This window comes from Ostrea edulis, chromosome 9, assembly GCF_947568905.1.
Source record: "Ostrea edulis chromosome 9, xbOstEdul1.1, whole genome shotgun sequence".
NCBI classification, from domain to species: domain Eukaryota; kingdom Metazoa; phylum Mollusca; class Bivalvia; order Ostreida; family Ostreidae; genus Ostrea; species Ostrea edulis.
Window position 1 is genome coordinate 41,680,323 of NC_079172.1, and position 18,148 is coordinate 41,698,470.

General features: G+C 34.2%; 1 protein-coding gene across 2 annotated transcripts in view; it reads right to left on the reverse strand.

Annotated features, from left to right (window-relative positions):
* Positions 1–31: 31 nt before the first annotated feature.
* The window catches only part of LOC125658592 (cyclic AMP receptor-like protein A), a 21,792-nt gene continuing 3,675 nt past the window's right edge, over positions 32–18,148 (reverse strand). Inside the window, exons 3-14 of one of the 2 annotated variants that reach the window (XM_048889879.2) lie at positions 17,515–17,569; positions 16,871–16,927; positions 16,655–16,715; positions 16,293–16,380; positions 14,647–14,736; positions 14,270–14,305; positions 13,656–13,734; positions 12,932–13,062; positions 9,605–9,681; positions 8,948–9,018; positions 7,765–7,932; positions 32–3,195 (exon numbers count right to left, since the gene is read on the reverse strand). In XM_048889879.2, coding sequence (XP_048745836.1) covers positions 7,777–7,932; positions 8,948–9,018; positions 9,605–9,681; positions 12,932–13,062; positions 13,656–13,734; positions 14,270–14,305; positions 14,647–14,736; positions 16,293–16,380; positions 16,655–16,715; positions 16,871–16,927; positions 17,515–17,569 — 901 coding nt within the window. In that variant the 3' untranslated portion in view covers positions 32–3,195; positions 7,765–7,776. The remainder of the gene's footprint in view (positions 3,196–7,764; positions 7,933–8,947; positions 9,019–9,604; positions 9,682–12,931; positions 13,063–13,655; positions 13,735–14,269; positions 14,306–14,646; positions 14,737–16,292; positions 16,381–16,654; positions 16,716–16,870; positions 16,928–17,514; positions 17,570–18,148) is intronic. The other variant, XM_048889880.2, reaches the window with a different exon arrangement.

Consider the following 18,148-nt stretch of genomic DNA (forward strand, 5'->3'; position numbering starts at 1 on the left):
CCTACAGAAAAGTCAGGAAAAAAGAACATAATAAATTTGTAAATAATGTTTTATTCTATTATCATTTTAATAATTAAAGATGAACATTAGAAAATACACACGTTTATTCTAAATTCATACATGTACCAGTATAATATAAACTGTCAATATAAATAAATATTGTTCTCCAATGAAAAATAAACCCCGATGCTGCACACTACAGGGTGTCTCATAATCTACTACACATTTATGTATTATGCTGTAGATGCACTCAAGTGTATAGTGTATCAAGTTGACAAAGCATTATTTTTGTACAATATGTAGCAAATAAATATTTGAAATGGCTGTAAAATATATACGAAAATATATCACAGAAAAAATCTTTTAAATTACCGGTGTGTTGAATTACAAATTAAAATTTTTATTGGAAGTTTTAATGGAGAAACTTCAGACAAAGCGAGGAATAAGAATACTCAATTTCTTTTATCCCTTTTTGTAATCATTTGGTAATTGTTTCTTTATATGGGTTTTAAAAAAAACCCTTGGTAACTGAATTTCAATTTTTAATAAACTTCCCTCCTTATTCAGGGGTGTGATTTTTCCTCTTTTCAGAGGAAATCCTCCAATTGGTTCAAATTTTCGAAAAAATGAAACGCTCTTGGTTTCATCTAAGTGACAGAAAATGATATTTTTCCAGGCAGGACGAGATGTTTTCCTCCCCTTTTCACCAGTTTTCCACTGATTTCTGAGGAATTCAGTCACAGCCCTCCTTATTAATGGCCATGCATCAAATTTCAAGGAGTCGAGAATATTTTTCAAGAAATGATGCCTTTCCCCTATATACATGGTATAACACAGAGCTCTGCTCTAGCAATAAAATTTCTGGCCGAGGGTAAAGAAATTCATTTTGGTGGGAGTTACTTTCCTTGGTACTAAATGCATGTGTAGGTGAATGGTTTCACTCACTAATACAAGTGGGTGCTTGCATGAGGACAGAATTGATATACAAGTTGCAGACTTAAACTATGCACAGCCAGCCCCTCCCTTCCCCTTCTTCTAAATTATAGGATATAAGCATGGCATTTATCCTGAAAATTTCAGAGTCATCGAAGAATTTCCATTCAGAAATGGTGGTCAAATCATAATAACCAGTAACATGCGTGGAAAAGATTCAAACATGAAGCAAAACACTGTCTGGATTCTCATTTTCTTTTTTGAGAAAAGCAACATAAAAATTAAAAACAATGAAGGGATTATGCCAAGGGGAGGTTAAGATATACTGATAAAGACAACTTTGTAACAAAATAAAAATTTTGTACTTTGACAAAAACAAACTAACAAAAAAAAAAAAAAAAAAAAAAAAAAACACAAACGGCTTTAGGAGCACTATTTGTATCTGTACATTATTTTCTTATAAAATCTTTCCTCACTTGAACAACTGTGAACGATACATGAACAAAGAGAAAATTACATTTGTCAGACAAAATTTATGAATATGCCAATCATAACTTACTAGTCGTAAACTGTCATTTAGAATTAAAGCTGATGCGATACTATGGAATCCTTTGAATTCGTGGGGGTCCAATGTTCGTGGGTAAGCAAAATTTTGCTGGTTCGTAGGGACGTAATTTCGTGGGTAGGTCATACAATGTCACTAGAAAAGACAACTCTACTTGGTTTAAAAAATGTTCAAGGACACGTAAATTCGGGGGTAAGAGTGACTCACGAAATCCACGAACATCAATCCCCCACGAACCATGATGATCCCACAGTAACAAACATAATATCATGAATCCCCTTGTGCATTGTGTCTTCCACTGGCTAAATATCAACATGACTGTCATTCACTTGAACTAGGTGTGGAACTTAATACAGTTCATTATTTCAGTATGTACTAATACGTTTATATAATGCTACATTGCTGTTCAAAACAAATTTAATCAACAGCACTAAAACAGTCAATTTAATGTGGACGAGTCGTATACAAAATGAAAAGTATTGTAAATTGCACAATGTAAATAAAAATGCTTCAATAGATATATATGTATATATTCAATCATTCACACACAACATGAAAACATACTACAAAGGAAAATGTTTGGACAAGGCAATAGAGGCAATAAAATTGAAAAAGAAATGAAGAAATCTTTTTTAACAAGACCACTTGTCCTCTTCACCAGCCGAGGATTTTCGGTCCACTCCCCTCCACATACGGGGAGCAAGCAGAATGGACAAAAAACCCTGGCTCAGTGAGGCTGATTATATGTATGTGTATAGTAAGAGAGAGAGTAAACAAATGTTAATGCTATTCCTTTTGGTTTGATGTACCGGTGTATTCTTCACTAATAAATAAGCAGAGGTGGAAAAACATTTTGGGGGGGGGGGGGGGGGGGGGGGGTGTCTTTTTAAAACCTTCGTGGTGTGTTGTCTCATTATATGCATGAATACAAATACATGCACTGTACATGTATATTCATTTTTGTGGTTTAGCAAAATGAATTTTATCATTTTCAAAGAATGTTCATATATTTGGTCATACCATTGTTTACGCACACCTACATGTAGATCATTCGAGAATGTCGTTACATAGAACAGATTTATACAGCACTTTCACTGAACGAAGGATTTGTTTGCAGTGCCATGGTTTTGAGATACAATGTGGTTTTTATCAGTGATAATAAAAAATACTTTATTAAAAAATGACAATTCATTAAATGAAAAGTCATTTAAAGGGAGGCATAAAAAAGTTAACTGCATTTTGAATTCTTTCAATTCACAACATAAAATTGTGGTATAACACATGAAATGTATTACAGAATCAACAGATTTTTCAGTAAAAGTATTTGTTCACAAACATACATGCACCAGAAAAGTTCTTTGTTCATGAATTGTGTTTTTAAAAATCAGAAATACATACTGTGGTGTTTCTGACACTATTCTATTAAGAAAATCAATAAATACTTATCAAATACATGTTAAATGCTTATATTGAATGCTTTCATCAGTTTTAAAACCCTACACTGAGAATGCACGGTGAGTTATTTACTCCACAGGTTTCCTTTCACAAAGCTTTCCTGTTAATGGTCCCTTATCCTGTGTCGTACTACACTCCTCCCCCTAATATTGCCCCTGGTCTCCGTCACTTCCTGTAATGCTGGGTTCCGGCTGATACTCCTGTATTTCGGCAGTCTTTGTCACTCTCGCCATGAAAGCCACCTGGAAATAACAAGTCTATATGAAGAAAGATAGTGTTTTAAAACCTACCTGTAAACGTGGATATATTTTTACCAACATAAATTTTGTGATATTTGTATGCTGCACCATTCCTGTAAGGCGGGGGTGGATGGAGGGGTGGTGTGCATTGGTTTTTATTTATTTAATTTTTTTGCAAAAATAAAAAGACCTAATTCTGTAATGACTACACATACTTGATTCCTTTATGAGCAGAGGGTTGGGGGTTATAAATAAATTGATTGCCATTTCCTACAGTAAAAATTTGCAAAGATTGCTTTACAAAAACCCTTTCTTAACGTATATAATATTTGCAAGAGGAGATACCAAGTTTCTTAAACAAGAGTTTTTTTCATTTTACATAACACAATTGCACAGATATTGAATTAACCTGACACGTCAGAAAAGGTCTCTCTATGAATAATGAATATATCTATCAGGTGCTCTACCACTAGACTATGTGTATCTGGTTGAGTAGTTTAATCAGCACGTACCATCCACTCGAATATACCATGTGCCATAGAAAATACTGTCATCTAAATGATATAAAATGTTTTCAGTCCCATAATTACAGCAAGAGGCCCATGGGCCACATTGCTCACCTGAGTCAACTTGGCTCATATCTAAAGATTTTCCCAATAGATGTACATGTATATATATATATATATATCGGCTTATAAAACTTTGATCCTTATTGTGGCCCCAACCTACTCCCGGGGGCCGTGATTTTACTAAACATGAATCTGCACTATGTCAGGAAGCTTTCGTGTAAATATCAGCTTTTCTGGCTCAGTGGTTCTTGAGAAGAAAATTTTAAAAGATTTTTCCTATATATTTGTATGTAAAACTTCGATCCCCTATTGTGGCCCCATCATACCCCCGGGGTCCATGATTTTAACAAACTTGAATCTGCACTATGTCAGGAAGCTTTCATGTAAATATCAGCTTTTCTGGCTCAGTGGCTCTTGAGAAGAAGATTTTAAAAGATTTTCCCTGTATATTTGTATGTAAAACTTTGATCCTCTATTGTGGCCCCATACTACCCCCAGGGGCCATTATTTTCACAAACCTGAATCTGCATTATGTAAGGAAGCTTTCATGTAAATTTCAGCTCTTCTGGCCTAGTGGTTCTTGAGAAGAAGATTTTTAAATGACCCCACCCTATTTTTGCATTTTTGTGAGTATCTCCCCTTTGAAGGGGCATGGCCCTTCATTTGAACAAACTTGAAAGCCCTTCATCCAAGGATGCTTTTGGCCAAGTTTGGTTAAAATTGGCCTAGTGGTTCTGGAGAAGAAGTCGAAAATGCAAAAATTTTCCCGACAGACGACAAACAACAGGCAATCAGAAAAGCTCACTTGAGGTTTCAGCTCAGGTGTATGGAGCGCCAAATTAACATAAACTCAAATAATTGAAGATATCTTCAATTATTTAAAGATATCATCAATTCATTTGATGCGCGCAACAATTGAATTAAAGATATCTTCAAATAATTAATGATATCTTCAATTCTGAATTATTGTGCGCATTAATTGAATTGATGATAGCATTAATTCTTCAGCTGAATTGTTGCGCGCTTTAATTGAATTAATGATCTCTTCAAATGAATTAATGATATCAACAATTGAATTGATGCGCGCTACAATTCAATTGAAAAGAGCAATAATTGATATGATGCGCGCATTAATTCATTTGATGAGAGCAATAATTGATTTAATGCGCGCATTAATTCAATTATTGCCCTCTTCAATTGAATTATGATATCTTTAATTCATTTGAAGAGAGCAATAATTCTTTTAGAGAGAGCAACTATATAATTAAAGATATCTTCAATTTAACATATCCACAATTGAATTAATGATATCTTTAATTGAATTGTTGCTCTCTTTAAAAGAATTGATGCGCGCATTAATTCCTTATACAAAAGCACTGTAAATGAATTAAAGATATCTTCAATTGAATTAAAGAGATCATCAAATTATTTATACCGAGCTCTAAATCAATTATTGCGAGCAATATTTCTACTAAATTGATGCTCTCATCAAATGAATTGAAGAGAGCAATAATTGAATTAATGCGAGCATCAAATCTATTGTTGCTCTCATTAATTGAATTAATGCGCGCATCAATTGAATTGAAGAGAGCAATAATTGAATTAATATGCGCATCAAACCAATTATTGCTCTCATTAATTCAATTGATGCGCGCATTAATTCAATTGATGAGAGCAATAATTGAATTGAAGCGCGCATTAATTCATTTGGTGAGAGCAATAATTGATTTAATGCGCGCATTAATTCAATTAAAGAGAGCAATAATAGAATTGATGATATCTTCAAATAATTGAAGATATCTTCAATTATTTGAGTTTATGTTAATTTGGCGCTCCATACAGGTGAGCTAACAAAACCAATAAATCTGAAAATCAAAAGGGATCTCTCTCTTTCTAATCTGAGCATTACCATTATATACTTTAAAACTTTTCAAGTAATCTCTGATAGAATTGATAGAAAAATAACAAATGTCAAAGCTACAGATCAGAAAATTACAAAGGCCAACATAGGGAAATATTATTTTTAACCTGGAGGACAAAGGACGTAACTAGCGTGAAGTGTTGATACGTGTATTGCCTGTGCTAGTAGTGAAGGGTGACAACTTAACAGTGCTCATTTATTATCTTCATTCATCAAAAAATAAACAGCCTGGATCCAACACTTTAAAATCTAAATTGTGATAGATTTTCCTGAAGTTGATACCTTTGGTATGTACATTTATAGAATAATAGTAAAACAAGAGATCCAACACCAGGAGAAATGCAAACTACAGGTTTATTTATTTTGGTTGACAGGTTTTGGCTTAAAAATATTTGACTGAGATGCAAATTGCGAATTCTTTAAGTCCTCATAACACATACCCTACAGCCATATCAGACCTTCTACCGGTAAGTGTTCCTAAAGATTACCATGGATTATCACTCTACTGCACTACAAGATTTCAATTCTGAATTCAGAGACATGTGTACAAACCCAATAACTTTACAGTTCTAAGTCTTCTGAATGCCAGGTAATAATCCTAAGGTTCCAATTTATAAACAAAAGGCCCATGAGCCACATCACTCACCTGAGTCACTTTGGCCCTGCTGTTGCTCAACTGTATCAGTTGATTCTTAAAAGACTTTTTTTTCAATCTTTATTACTATGAAAATTTTTTAATTCCATATTGTGGCCCCATCATAGCCCCTAAGGGTTACAATATAACTGAACTTGAATACAGAACTTCCGGGATGTGCCGGATCAACCGATTAGAAATGACATTTATACAACGCGGTCATGTGATAGTAACCAATTGTAGGGCAAAGTTGACATTGATACAAATGGTGTTGTGCTAGCAGACAGGCTGTAAAGAGCTATACACAGTCCTACGGTGACGATTCAAGTCACTATTGGTGCTTAGTACCTGGGTGTAAATTAGATGGAAGGAAAAATGCACGTTTAGATGCATATCCTTGAATATACCACGTGAAGTTTTACCAATATCCTCAAGATATTCCCTAGATTTATTTCCCTCGCTAACTCGCATAATTTAATCAAATGCATTTTCCTATAAATGGTTGTAGTGATTCCTTTCTTTGAAAGATATCATTTTAATGCAGGAAATTGATAGCAATTGAAGTATTCTATGCTTGTTTACTTAGTTGTTATTGTAATCCGGAAGTGTCGTGCCCTACAAATTACATTCAACACGCGATAAAAGTCAGAGTGGATCCGTATCTCAAAAGTCCCGTATTCACACAACATGGGGATGCCTCAATCCCAGTATGACAAACATGACCTTGCTGTTCCGGAGAAGAAGACGTTTCTAAAGATTTCCTGTATACATGCATTATGTTATTTAAAACACAGATAGACGGACAAAGTTGAAAAGAAAAGTTCAGCTGAGCTAAAAAAAAAACCAACCCACACACATACATTGTACATTTTAAATACAAGTACATGAACTGAATGAGAATTAAAGAAGAAAAAAAATACTAGTATATTCAGTACTGCCTGTCCCAATGTAGTGTTACTTTTGCTTAAAAGATTGTGACTTTTTCTCTGCACATTTCTATTAATTTTAGAATTGAAAAATTCCCTTGTTCATTCACCGCAGTTGTAATTTTCAATCTTTTCACATCACAAGGTACAGATGAACATCAGTATCTCGAACATAATGCATAAATCGAAGTGAGTTGGAAGTCCCAAACACATTTTCTTCATGTGTGTTAACCTCAATATCTCGAACCCTTGGATATTTCAAAGTTTCTTTTTTGGGCCTCATCAAGTTCGAGGTAATTAGGCTTGACTGTAATTTCCAAAAATAAGAAAAAGTAACTCTAAATTTGCACAGGAAGTATTATTTTCCTTTCAAGCAAATGTACATTGAGACGGCAAATCTTCATGCAAACAGTGAATTGTGCTGGTCTGCCATTCATAAGAAATACAAAAAAGCATAACCATGCCGAAAAAAACACCTAGACGAACATTATATATGTATACAAAATTCAGTGATGGATATACCTGCACTACAACTCAATGACTCCTTGGATGGGTAAAGCCTGAAAACTTGCTAGAAGTGGTCTCCTCCAATAGTGGGGAGGAGGGGCATTCCTCGGGGCAAGTAAAATAGGAGGCTACAGGATACTCCCGCACTTTTCCAGGATTTACTTGGTGACTCAAAAACGCCATCTGTTGTCAAAAAAGAGCAGGTTTCAGCAGCAGATGCCATTTTTGAAACACTTCTCAACAAATCTGTAGCTTCATAAAAATGTACTGAATTGCTTGAACAGAATGTAAAGATTTGACGACAGCACACAGGGTGGTTAAATTCCGTAAACCTGCGGTGCTTATATACACAGGTAATTTATACCGGTGTCAAAAGCTCCCTAATCAACACCAGCACATACGCTTCATCAATATTTTCAGCATCTATAAAATTGTTTCCTTCCTGTATATGCAAAGTGTATATTCCAAAATAAGGGCAATTCAATCGAACAGCCTCCCCTACAGCACTTGATTTATGCTGTGTTAGTATGCACATATAGCATTGTTTGTGTGCCTTTGATGTCACATAGCAAGTTACATTCCAGCATGCACACCAGAGGGTAGAACTTCACAATTCTACATGCAAAATGTCTCATGGATAATATGTACCAACTTCACAAATTACATGAAACAAAACATTCATATGCATGTACTGTACAAGTATTTATGGTTAGCCCCTCAACATTTTCTTTGTTGTTTAAACACACACTTGCTGCATGTGTATGTTACAAATGCAAAAATCAGTACAAGACAGTCTGAAGTATAAGACCCCCCCCCCCCTCAAGTTTTTAAACTTGATATGAAATGATTAATTATCAGAGTAAAATTTGAATATGATGTATAATAAAACTATAAAGTCCTGACCTCAAAATTCAAGTGAATACTTTGAAAATAAAATTTCTCTCACGAATACAGCATTTAAGTAAAACCCTAATGAATATACATATCTTAAGCCGGATTATGAATGTTTAAGTCAATTGAACCTGAAAAGAAGAAATTATTAATAGTTTTCCAAATGTGACTTTATGGATAAACAGACTGACAAGTGTGCATACATGTAAGTGTAGATTGTATGCTTTTCATAAGCTACAACTGGCAGTGGGTGCACATGCTTCCGGTTATATAGTTTAATATTTTCTGTTATAGACAGCAAATTTACCTTGATCTGAACTGGGGTCAGCTTCCGTAATGTTTCTCTATCCATTCCAAATACGATGGTATTCATTGCACCTATAATACCAAATGTACACAAAATAACGCTGAACGCGTGAATTATCACTACAGTAAAACCTGTCTATATACAACATGTTTACAGTGAATACTTTACATAACAAACTATAATTCAAAGAATAGCAAATTCTAAACATGATATGAGGATGTGAAACACATCAATTCTATTTGTAGACAAGTTTTAAAATCATGGCAAATTTGACCTTGACATAACTTTGACCTTCATCATCTTGATAATTGATAAAAGAATAAAACAGAATATCAATATTGGTGATCAAAGGTGAAGAAAATTCACAAGTGTTCATTGTAATTGTAATTTTCAGCATTTGAAAATGAAAATTCTTATCCCCTCTCTCTCTCTTTTCTTCTCTTCTCTCTCTCTTTCTTTCTTTCTCTCATAACTATTCAATGTTCAATATTTGATGTTCACTACCAGCTATTATCCAGTGTATGGCATTTTGCACCTGAAAGCTGAAGTTGCTAGTCATTGTTAATAATTCAGAAGAGATACAATTATATGGGTAAGTTGGTATGTAGTAGTTCTTATTTCATTTCCTGATAATTAAATTAGCAGTGAATCTGTTACCATGCAAAGGAGCGGTGAGGGCAGCCAATAGAACGAGTGCAAACACAGGGTCATCAGGTGCTGCTGCGTTCTGTATCCTGTAATGTCAAATGTTTGTTCAATAGATCGAGTAAAAGTGTAACTCTACCAAGGTCGGTTAGTGTTAAAGAACAAAACAGGAAAAGGTATTAATTTCTGGACACCTCTTCAAAATTACTTCTATTTATCATACCATTGATAGATTATGCCATGTCAACAAGATGCCCACAGGCCTTAATGTTCACCTGATTATCTTGAAACAGAGAACATCGTATATAAGTGTTGTGTGTAGATGTTGTGATTGTGCTTTAATACAATGAGAGCTGGATGTCCTCATGGTTATAAAGGATGTTTAACTGATTCTGGTTGTGAGCAATATTAATGCTGAATATGAGCCAATGTGAATGATATCTCTCACTTACAAAGCCGTGGTCCAGAGAAATATCTAACTAACGCTTGACATCAGTCACCATTCAAAACATGGGTTCGAGATGGAGGATGACGCAATACACTAAATTAAATCAGCCAATGAGATTTCTTGTTTCAGATGAAAGTTTTGTATTAAGAACATAAACAGAAAGTAAAAATGGTGTCTCTTGACAAAAACATAATTAAAAAACATCAAAAAGACCATCTGACTGACAACCAAAAGCTGTCAATATCATGCATTAGAGAAGGGAAAGATGTTTTTATAGGGACTAAAACCGGCAGTGGTAAATCACTACCCTACGAGGTTGTACCCATTATTTTGGTACCTTTCTCGACATCATGCGTCGTAACGTAATCAAGAATTCACATTTTTCGTCCTCTAATTGTTGTAGCTTATCATTTGGTCCGTAGTCAATTTTAGATAACTTGTTCAATTTGTTAAAACACAATCGACAAACGTACTTGGACAATCCATCATTTTCATGCAGCTTGTACTCTAAAACTTCTTCTAATTGTTTCTTTAAAGAAAATGAACTCCCGAAAATCAATCTACGGTATCTGTCCAGTGGTAACTGGCTGCAAATTCTACATCATGTTGCCATCGTCATGCATGTTTACTCTTTAGTTTTGTTTTTGACAGATTATCAAAGCTGTTGTCTGATTGGCTCCATACTACAGGTTGTAAACAAATCATATGCTCCGTCTGGAGCCCATGTTTTGAATGGTGACTGATGTCAAGGGTTAGTGCGAAGTAATGAATCAATAACCCTTGGCTTGTGAAGATTACATTTCTTTGATAGGGAGGTTGTGACAAAATTTCAGGGCAACATCTGTATCCATAAGGAAAATATAATCTGGAAAACTCTTTGACCTAGTTTTAACCCTAAGGTAGGTCACAGTGTACCAATCCAGTTGAAATGCAAACTGAACGTATATTCCTCCCCGAGGAAGCTGGCAAATAAATTTCATGGCAATATCTGAATCCTTAATGAAAAATAAGATTGCTACGCACAGCCATATGTTCCCCATCGCTGCAAAAAAAGTTGAAGCACAAAAGTCCCATAACTCCTGTAACATTTGTAGAATTAAATTGCGAAGGAATATAATCAACTAACAATCATGCAAAATTTTAACAAAATCCATACACCAGTCTCTGAGGAGTTGCGTCCACAAAGTGTTCCTATAGCGTAGCATGTACAAATTCAACAAAGTCTCATAACTCCTGTCAAATCTGTCAAATCAAAATGACAGCCCAATATGATCAACTACATAGGGTGAATAACAAACCTACAAAATTTGAACCAAATTCGTTGAGTGGTTTTGGAGGAGTTATGTCCACAAAGTCAAGTGGAACGAACACAAGAACACTGGTATTTCTATGTTTCCTTCTGCGTTGCAGTGGGGACAAAAAGTACAGAAAACTGTTTGACCTACTTTTGGCCCTAAAGTAGGTCACAGACGGACAGACCAATCCAGATGAAATGCATACTGAACTTATTATTTCTCCGAGAGGAAGTTTGTTTCTAAATTTCTGGGCAATATCTGTATATTGAAGAAAAAGTCCAGAAAACTGTCTGACCTACTTTTAGCCCTAAATTAGGTCACAGATGGACAGACTAATTCAGCTGAAATGCCAACTGAACTTATATCCTTCAAGAGGAAGCTTGTGACCAAATTTCGAGGCAACATCTGTATCTGTAATGAAAAAAGTCCGGAAAATGGCTTGACCTACTTTTAGCCATAAAGTAGGTCACGGTTCACCAATCCAGTTGAGATGCAAACTCATTCTTACGCTTCTTGTGGGAGAAGTTGTAACAAAATTAAAAAGCGTTACATGCATCCGTTACAGAAAAAAGTCCGGAAAACATGATCTTGGATAGCCAGCTGGACGCACGGACAGCACCATAACATAATTCGTCCCGTCTAAAGACAGGCATATAAAAATGTGAACAGCTTATAGGCAAGAGACAATGGAAAAATTTTTATCATAAAATGCTCACTCAAGATTTCAGCTGTGGTGAGCTGAAAGAAGGATAACATATTTAGCTTAGAGTACATGTAAAAATGTAAGAACTATATTTCATGACAAATTCTAATTTAAGATGGATTCTTCTCATATTGGAAGCATGCAAAATCTTTCAAAATATACCCATTCTTTTGACTATCAAGTTTTTATTTTTCTCATTCGCTGTTAACAAAACATAGAGAACATATTAAACAAGTATTTAAAATCAATATATACACTTGGTGTCTCAGTTCTTGTGCCAAGCTTAATATAAGGTCATGATGTTAATATTTTCATGCCAGAGGACCTTGAAATTCCATTAGATAAGATATATGCATATTACATTAAGTGTAAGTGTACTAATCATGTATCGTATTGTAATGCCCGAAAGCGCCCTAATTTGGAATGAAGAATCTATCTATCATAATGACTTAAAATGAACTACGGGTATCAGATCATTTAATTGAGAGAAAATGATTTTCAAAATCTTTTAGACAATTTTTGTTTTGTTTTTAGGAATGGGGCATCTAAACTTGCCTCCAGAGGAGAAGCTGCATATAGTTCATAATGTAATGCTTTCCCACAGTTTTGAAAATCTTTCCTTGGAAGAGACAAAAATTATTACTTTTAATTCATAGAATTTTTTACTGCACTGATGATTTCACCAAAATATAGTTCAGCATAATTACAGGATATATTTCCCAGACCCTTTTTAGGCATTAAATGATACAACCATTACTTGGAAAGTGTCATGTGGCTCTATAAACCACATGTTTTAAAACTGAAGAAAATGCATGCACTTATGGAGCACATATTTTAATTTGTCAGAATGTCAAGAAGCCATTATTCTTAAATGCATGTACTCTTTAACATACCTGTTTATGAGAGGAAATATAGAAACAGCCAAATAAATAAATGGATAGGCCCTCAGAGATTTGATGTCATCTTTTAACATAGTTGTCTGTCTTTCACTATCTGGATCATATGTTCCATGCCACGTAGACAGCTAGAAAAAACAAAACCAAAAATATACCGAAAAACAATAACCAAAATATAGTGAAAAACAAGATGTGTTAAACACCATGCCTCTCAGCATCACCAAGTTCGATGTCAAAACTTTGACCTAGATGTGATATACTGTAAATTCCTAAATATGCGCGAGGAATTTACTATTCCATAAATTCACGAGAAACATCACTCACGAAATAAAATCACTCTCTTTTAATTTTATATTGCCAAAATACATGCAAAAACTTGATCAACAGAGCACTCATGAATATATGTTCTCACGATTTGACGCCCATGAGTCATTTCGCGATAATAATAACTCGCGTAAAATAAGGAATCTACAGTATATAACCTTGACCTATTTAAGTCACATAGCTTTAACCTAAAATGTTCAGTTTATCAAATAGATTATTCTCTTTTTTTTGTAGAGATTAAGTTTTGACTAAGATTAAAGTTGCCACCATACAGACAGATGGACAGACCAACCAAAAATAATACACCCCCGCCTTTGATCTCAGAGAAACAACAATTTGATCTCGCTTGTGTTTTAGAATTGTTATCTTATTTCAGATGTACACACAAAGTACCTACCCTCCTGTTAAGTGTGACAATGATGTAAACATATGTCACAACCAAAACTGCAATGGCTATGAACAAAGGGCCGTACCATCTGCAAAATACCATATGATAATATTAATAGTGAATACACTAAATATCATTAATCATATGATTGATTGAATTTACATTGATTAACGTCCCTCTCGAGAATATTTCACTCATATGGAGATGTCACCATTGTCAGTGAAGAGCTGCAAAATTTAGGCCTATGCTTGGCGCTTACGGCCTTTGAGCAGGGAGGGATCCTTATCGTGCCACACCTGCTGTGACACGGGGCCTCAGTTTTTGCGGTCTCAACCAAAGGACCGCCCCATCTAGTCACCTCTTACGACAAGCAAGGGTGTACTGAGGACCTATTCTAACCTGGATCCACACGGGTCATTAATCATAAAATTAATTTAAAAGTGAGATGATTTTTTAATTTAAACAATATATGAAAAGTAAGTGGATGATTCATTATGTACAGTGATTAAGTGTATTATCACATTTTTATAACTCTTTAGTTACTGCTAGATTAAGGTATAATGATCAGGAAAAGCAAGTCCTCTGTAGCAGAGTTGACTTTGTGTTACCATGGTTACACTCACATTCCGAATCTCCAGCCTAGATCGTCTACAATCCAGCTGTAACAAAAGCAAAATAGTTACATAAAACAACAAATTAAAAGGATAAAATGAAAGGCTCAGAGACAGAACAGTTGATATATCAAACCGTTATAATCAATGATTTGATGTCATTTACAGACTCTGTAATATCATGAAAATTGCATCAGCAAATCTGTTTCTACGAGTTTAACACCTTAGGATAAGGATTGAAATTCTAAAAGTCTATTATTAAGAGCAGGTTTGCAGAATCATAAATTGTGAGAGAAAAACCACCCATTACCAGCTGTAATCCTCAGATCGAGATAATAATCTAAAGGCAACCTGTAGGTGTGGATCAGTGTTTATTAAACCATACATACCACCAAGCTCCAGCCGGTCCATAATGGTTCCCTGCGAATGGTAGAAAAGAAATGATGGCAGGCACAATCCATCCAATCACATGAAAGGGTCTACAAAAACAATGACAATCCAACCAATCAGATGAAATTGTCTACAAAAACAATGACAATCTAACCAATCAGATGGAAGGGTCTACAAAAACAAGACAATCCATCCAATCACATGGAAGTGTCTACAAAAACAACAACAATCCAATCAGATTGAAGGGTCTACAAAAAAACAATGACACTAAACTGCAAGTTCATAAAACAAAAGAGGATTTTCACATGATGTAAGTTATCAACCTTTGTTCATCACAACCTGTCTGTAATATTTTACATCAAAAGCTTTCTGAAATTTTGTAATATTCCTACATTGAGGGGCAACGTTTTAAGAAATGTATGTGTATTGTGGGACAACTATGACAACATGGGTGATTTGTATAGTCAGGGAGGCTGTTTAGACAGAAATTATTCCATTGCTATCACAGGAAATTATATCACTTGGGTTCGAATTTACAATTAAAGAGTACTCTTTAAATAACAGTATTTACCAAAGCGATATAACTGACTGTGATAGCTATCACATCCCCCAAAATATAAACAAAATAGACCTTTATTCCTTATATTTATGTTTTGAAATTTGAATTGTTTCCTCTGATGAATAAATAAATATAGAAATAAGTGAAAGCCTAGGTCAATATCGAACAATGAATATATTACAACAGCATAAATTCAATACTGAAATGTAACACTGATCCTTCGTATGGCCAATGTCAAGGTCATAAATTTTGGTACGCAAAGAAAGGTCTTGTGTCAAAGAATACAAATGTGAAATATGAAAGCCCTATCACCAACCATCAAAAGTTATGGCCTATGTTAAAGTTAAATTTTTTGTGGACAGACAGATGAATCTCCGATTACAGGGGCATAAAATATTGGTCAATGTAATTATTAATATATGATTAACACATAGCCATTTTTTTTATTGGCAAGATATCAATCCAATATAGTCGGTAAGTTTTATATACAGAAAATAGGGATTTTAGTCACATGACCCTAGCTTGACACTGCAAAGGTTGGTAAACGTGGACTCAGTATTGAAACTAAATTTCGTTTCAAATAAAATTCTTCAAAGCTTTTCATAACTAAAAATCTTCATCTTATCCTATTGAATATACAGCTTTGCTTTCTACGACAAAGAAACTTGTCTAATCTGCTTGGTACCAGAAAAAGTGTTCTTACATATTAAACAATATCTGGATTATAGAAAGATAAAATTCAAACTTCAGTACCAAAATATGTCTATGGTTTGTACAACAATTCAGTTTGCACAACATTTGGATTAAATGTTAAACAACATTTCTGACTACACAACATTAGGATTAAATATTAAACAACATTTCTGACTGCACAAGATTCGGATTAAATGTTAAACAACATTTCTGATTGCACAACATTCAGATTAAATGTTAAACAACATTTCTGATTGCAGAACATCTGGATTAGATGCAAAACAACATTTCAGTTTGCACAACATCTTAATTAGAAGTTAAGCAAAATTTCTGACAGCACAACATCTGGATTAGACATGTATTCCTATGGTACTTTAGCATGTGTGTACTTACATTTCAAACTTCTCTATATTCTTAGTCTTCACCACATTCATAAATAAATTAAAAGTGATGATGCACACCCAATTCAGTACACACCAGTCTAAAAAAATAATTGTAATTCATTATGTTAAGCAAACAATTTAAATATTAGTCCTGTAACTTAAACCTGTGTGTATAGTTTGGTCCAGAGCATGTTATATCTTTCTAACAAAATCCTTGTTTCTGTTCAGAATCGAGAATAACACATAATTTACAAACTTTAAGCATATTATATATTTTCATATCTGGTATCATCAGGATATTACTTTATTTCATTATTATTGTATGTTAATTACAGTAACTAATGTATCTAATTCATCAGGCTTTATTCTTACCAAAGTAACATAACCACCACGCTTGAAAATCACACATTGGTCCATCAGGACGTATATCTCCCTGGAAACAGATACAAAATAAGCTGCTTTCAGTTTCAGTCAATAGAAAGTTCCCTCCACCACTTAAAATGTTAGATCCCCATCAACAATAGTTCAAAATACAGAAAATATATTCATAGATTTCGGTTTTTATAATTCATATGCAATTTCACTCACCATTAAATAAGCAATGCTGTCAAAGAGAGCAGAAATACTCAGGTATAAGATCAACCGCTACAAAGAGATGAGGGATCATTGTTTAGTGAACAATCTTACTTAGAGAGGAAACAAATATTCATAACCTCATAATCACACGCTTTATTTTCACTCTACAGAGAGCAGATAGCCTCACAGTCACACTCTTTATACCTAGACAATTGACTATTTCACTCTATAGAGAGCAGATAGCCTCTCATCACACTCTTTATACCTAGACAGTTGACTATTTCACTCTATAGAGATCAGATAGCCTCACAGTCACACTCGTTATACCTAGACAATTGACTATTTCACTCTACAGAGATCAGATAGCCTCACAGTCAAACTCTTTATACCTAGGTAATTGACTATTTCACTCTATAGAGAGCAAATTCTATAATAAAAATTTAAATGGTGATGCAATACTAGCTGCAATAATGTATCCCTCTCCGATTTTTTTTTTATTCTGACGTTTTAGGGAGAGGGGGAAAAAGTCGTAGAGGGCTACATTATTGCAGCTAATGCAATACATGTATACTGACAGTTTGATGTACCTGATAAGCGTTTTAAGGTAAATGCTACAGTAAATGTATATTACAGACTCAAACAGCAAAGTTTTTTACCTGTGAAAATGCAACATGCTTTTTGAATAGCCATATCACAACAATCATGAATAAACTGGAAAGAAAAAAAATACATATGAAAATTATGCAAAATAAATTCTATCACCTCAATGTTTTCTCCCTCAAATCACACAGAATCTTTGTTTTTTTCCCAATATTTATTGTACCTTGCAAACCTTTCAATGTAAAGAATTTACTGTTAGATTCTCAGAAATTGCCAGTTCAAATTCAATACTTCCACCCCCACTTGAAGATTTGCTCCTCAGAGCTGTTTTGACAGTTTCATTTACTGCAATTTCAAAATATTTAAAAATGTCTGTCAATTGATAGACACTCAACCAAACAAAATGTTAATCCATGTATGCCTATATTTTTTGAACCAGTTTTATTACATGAAAGATGTTCTAATATTATTTACAATATTTTAAATGCAAAAGAAGATATCCCAACTTCTATGGGCAAGTGGAAAACTGAACTATCTTCATATGGAGTAGATGATATTTCAGTGCAAGATGTGTTTAAAATTTGTTTCAAAACATCTAGTGATTCTTCTGTTCAGTGGCTACAGTTTAGAATTTTACATAGAATTCTTCCTGTTGGTTATTATTTGAAAAACATTAGTGTTAAAACAAAT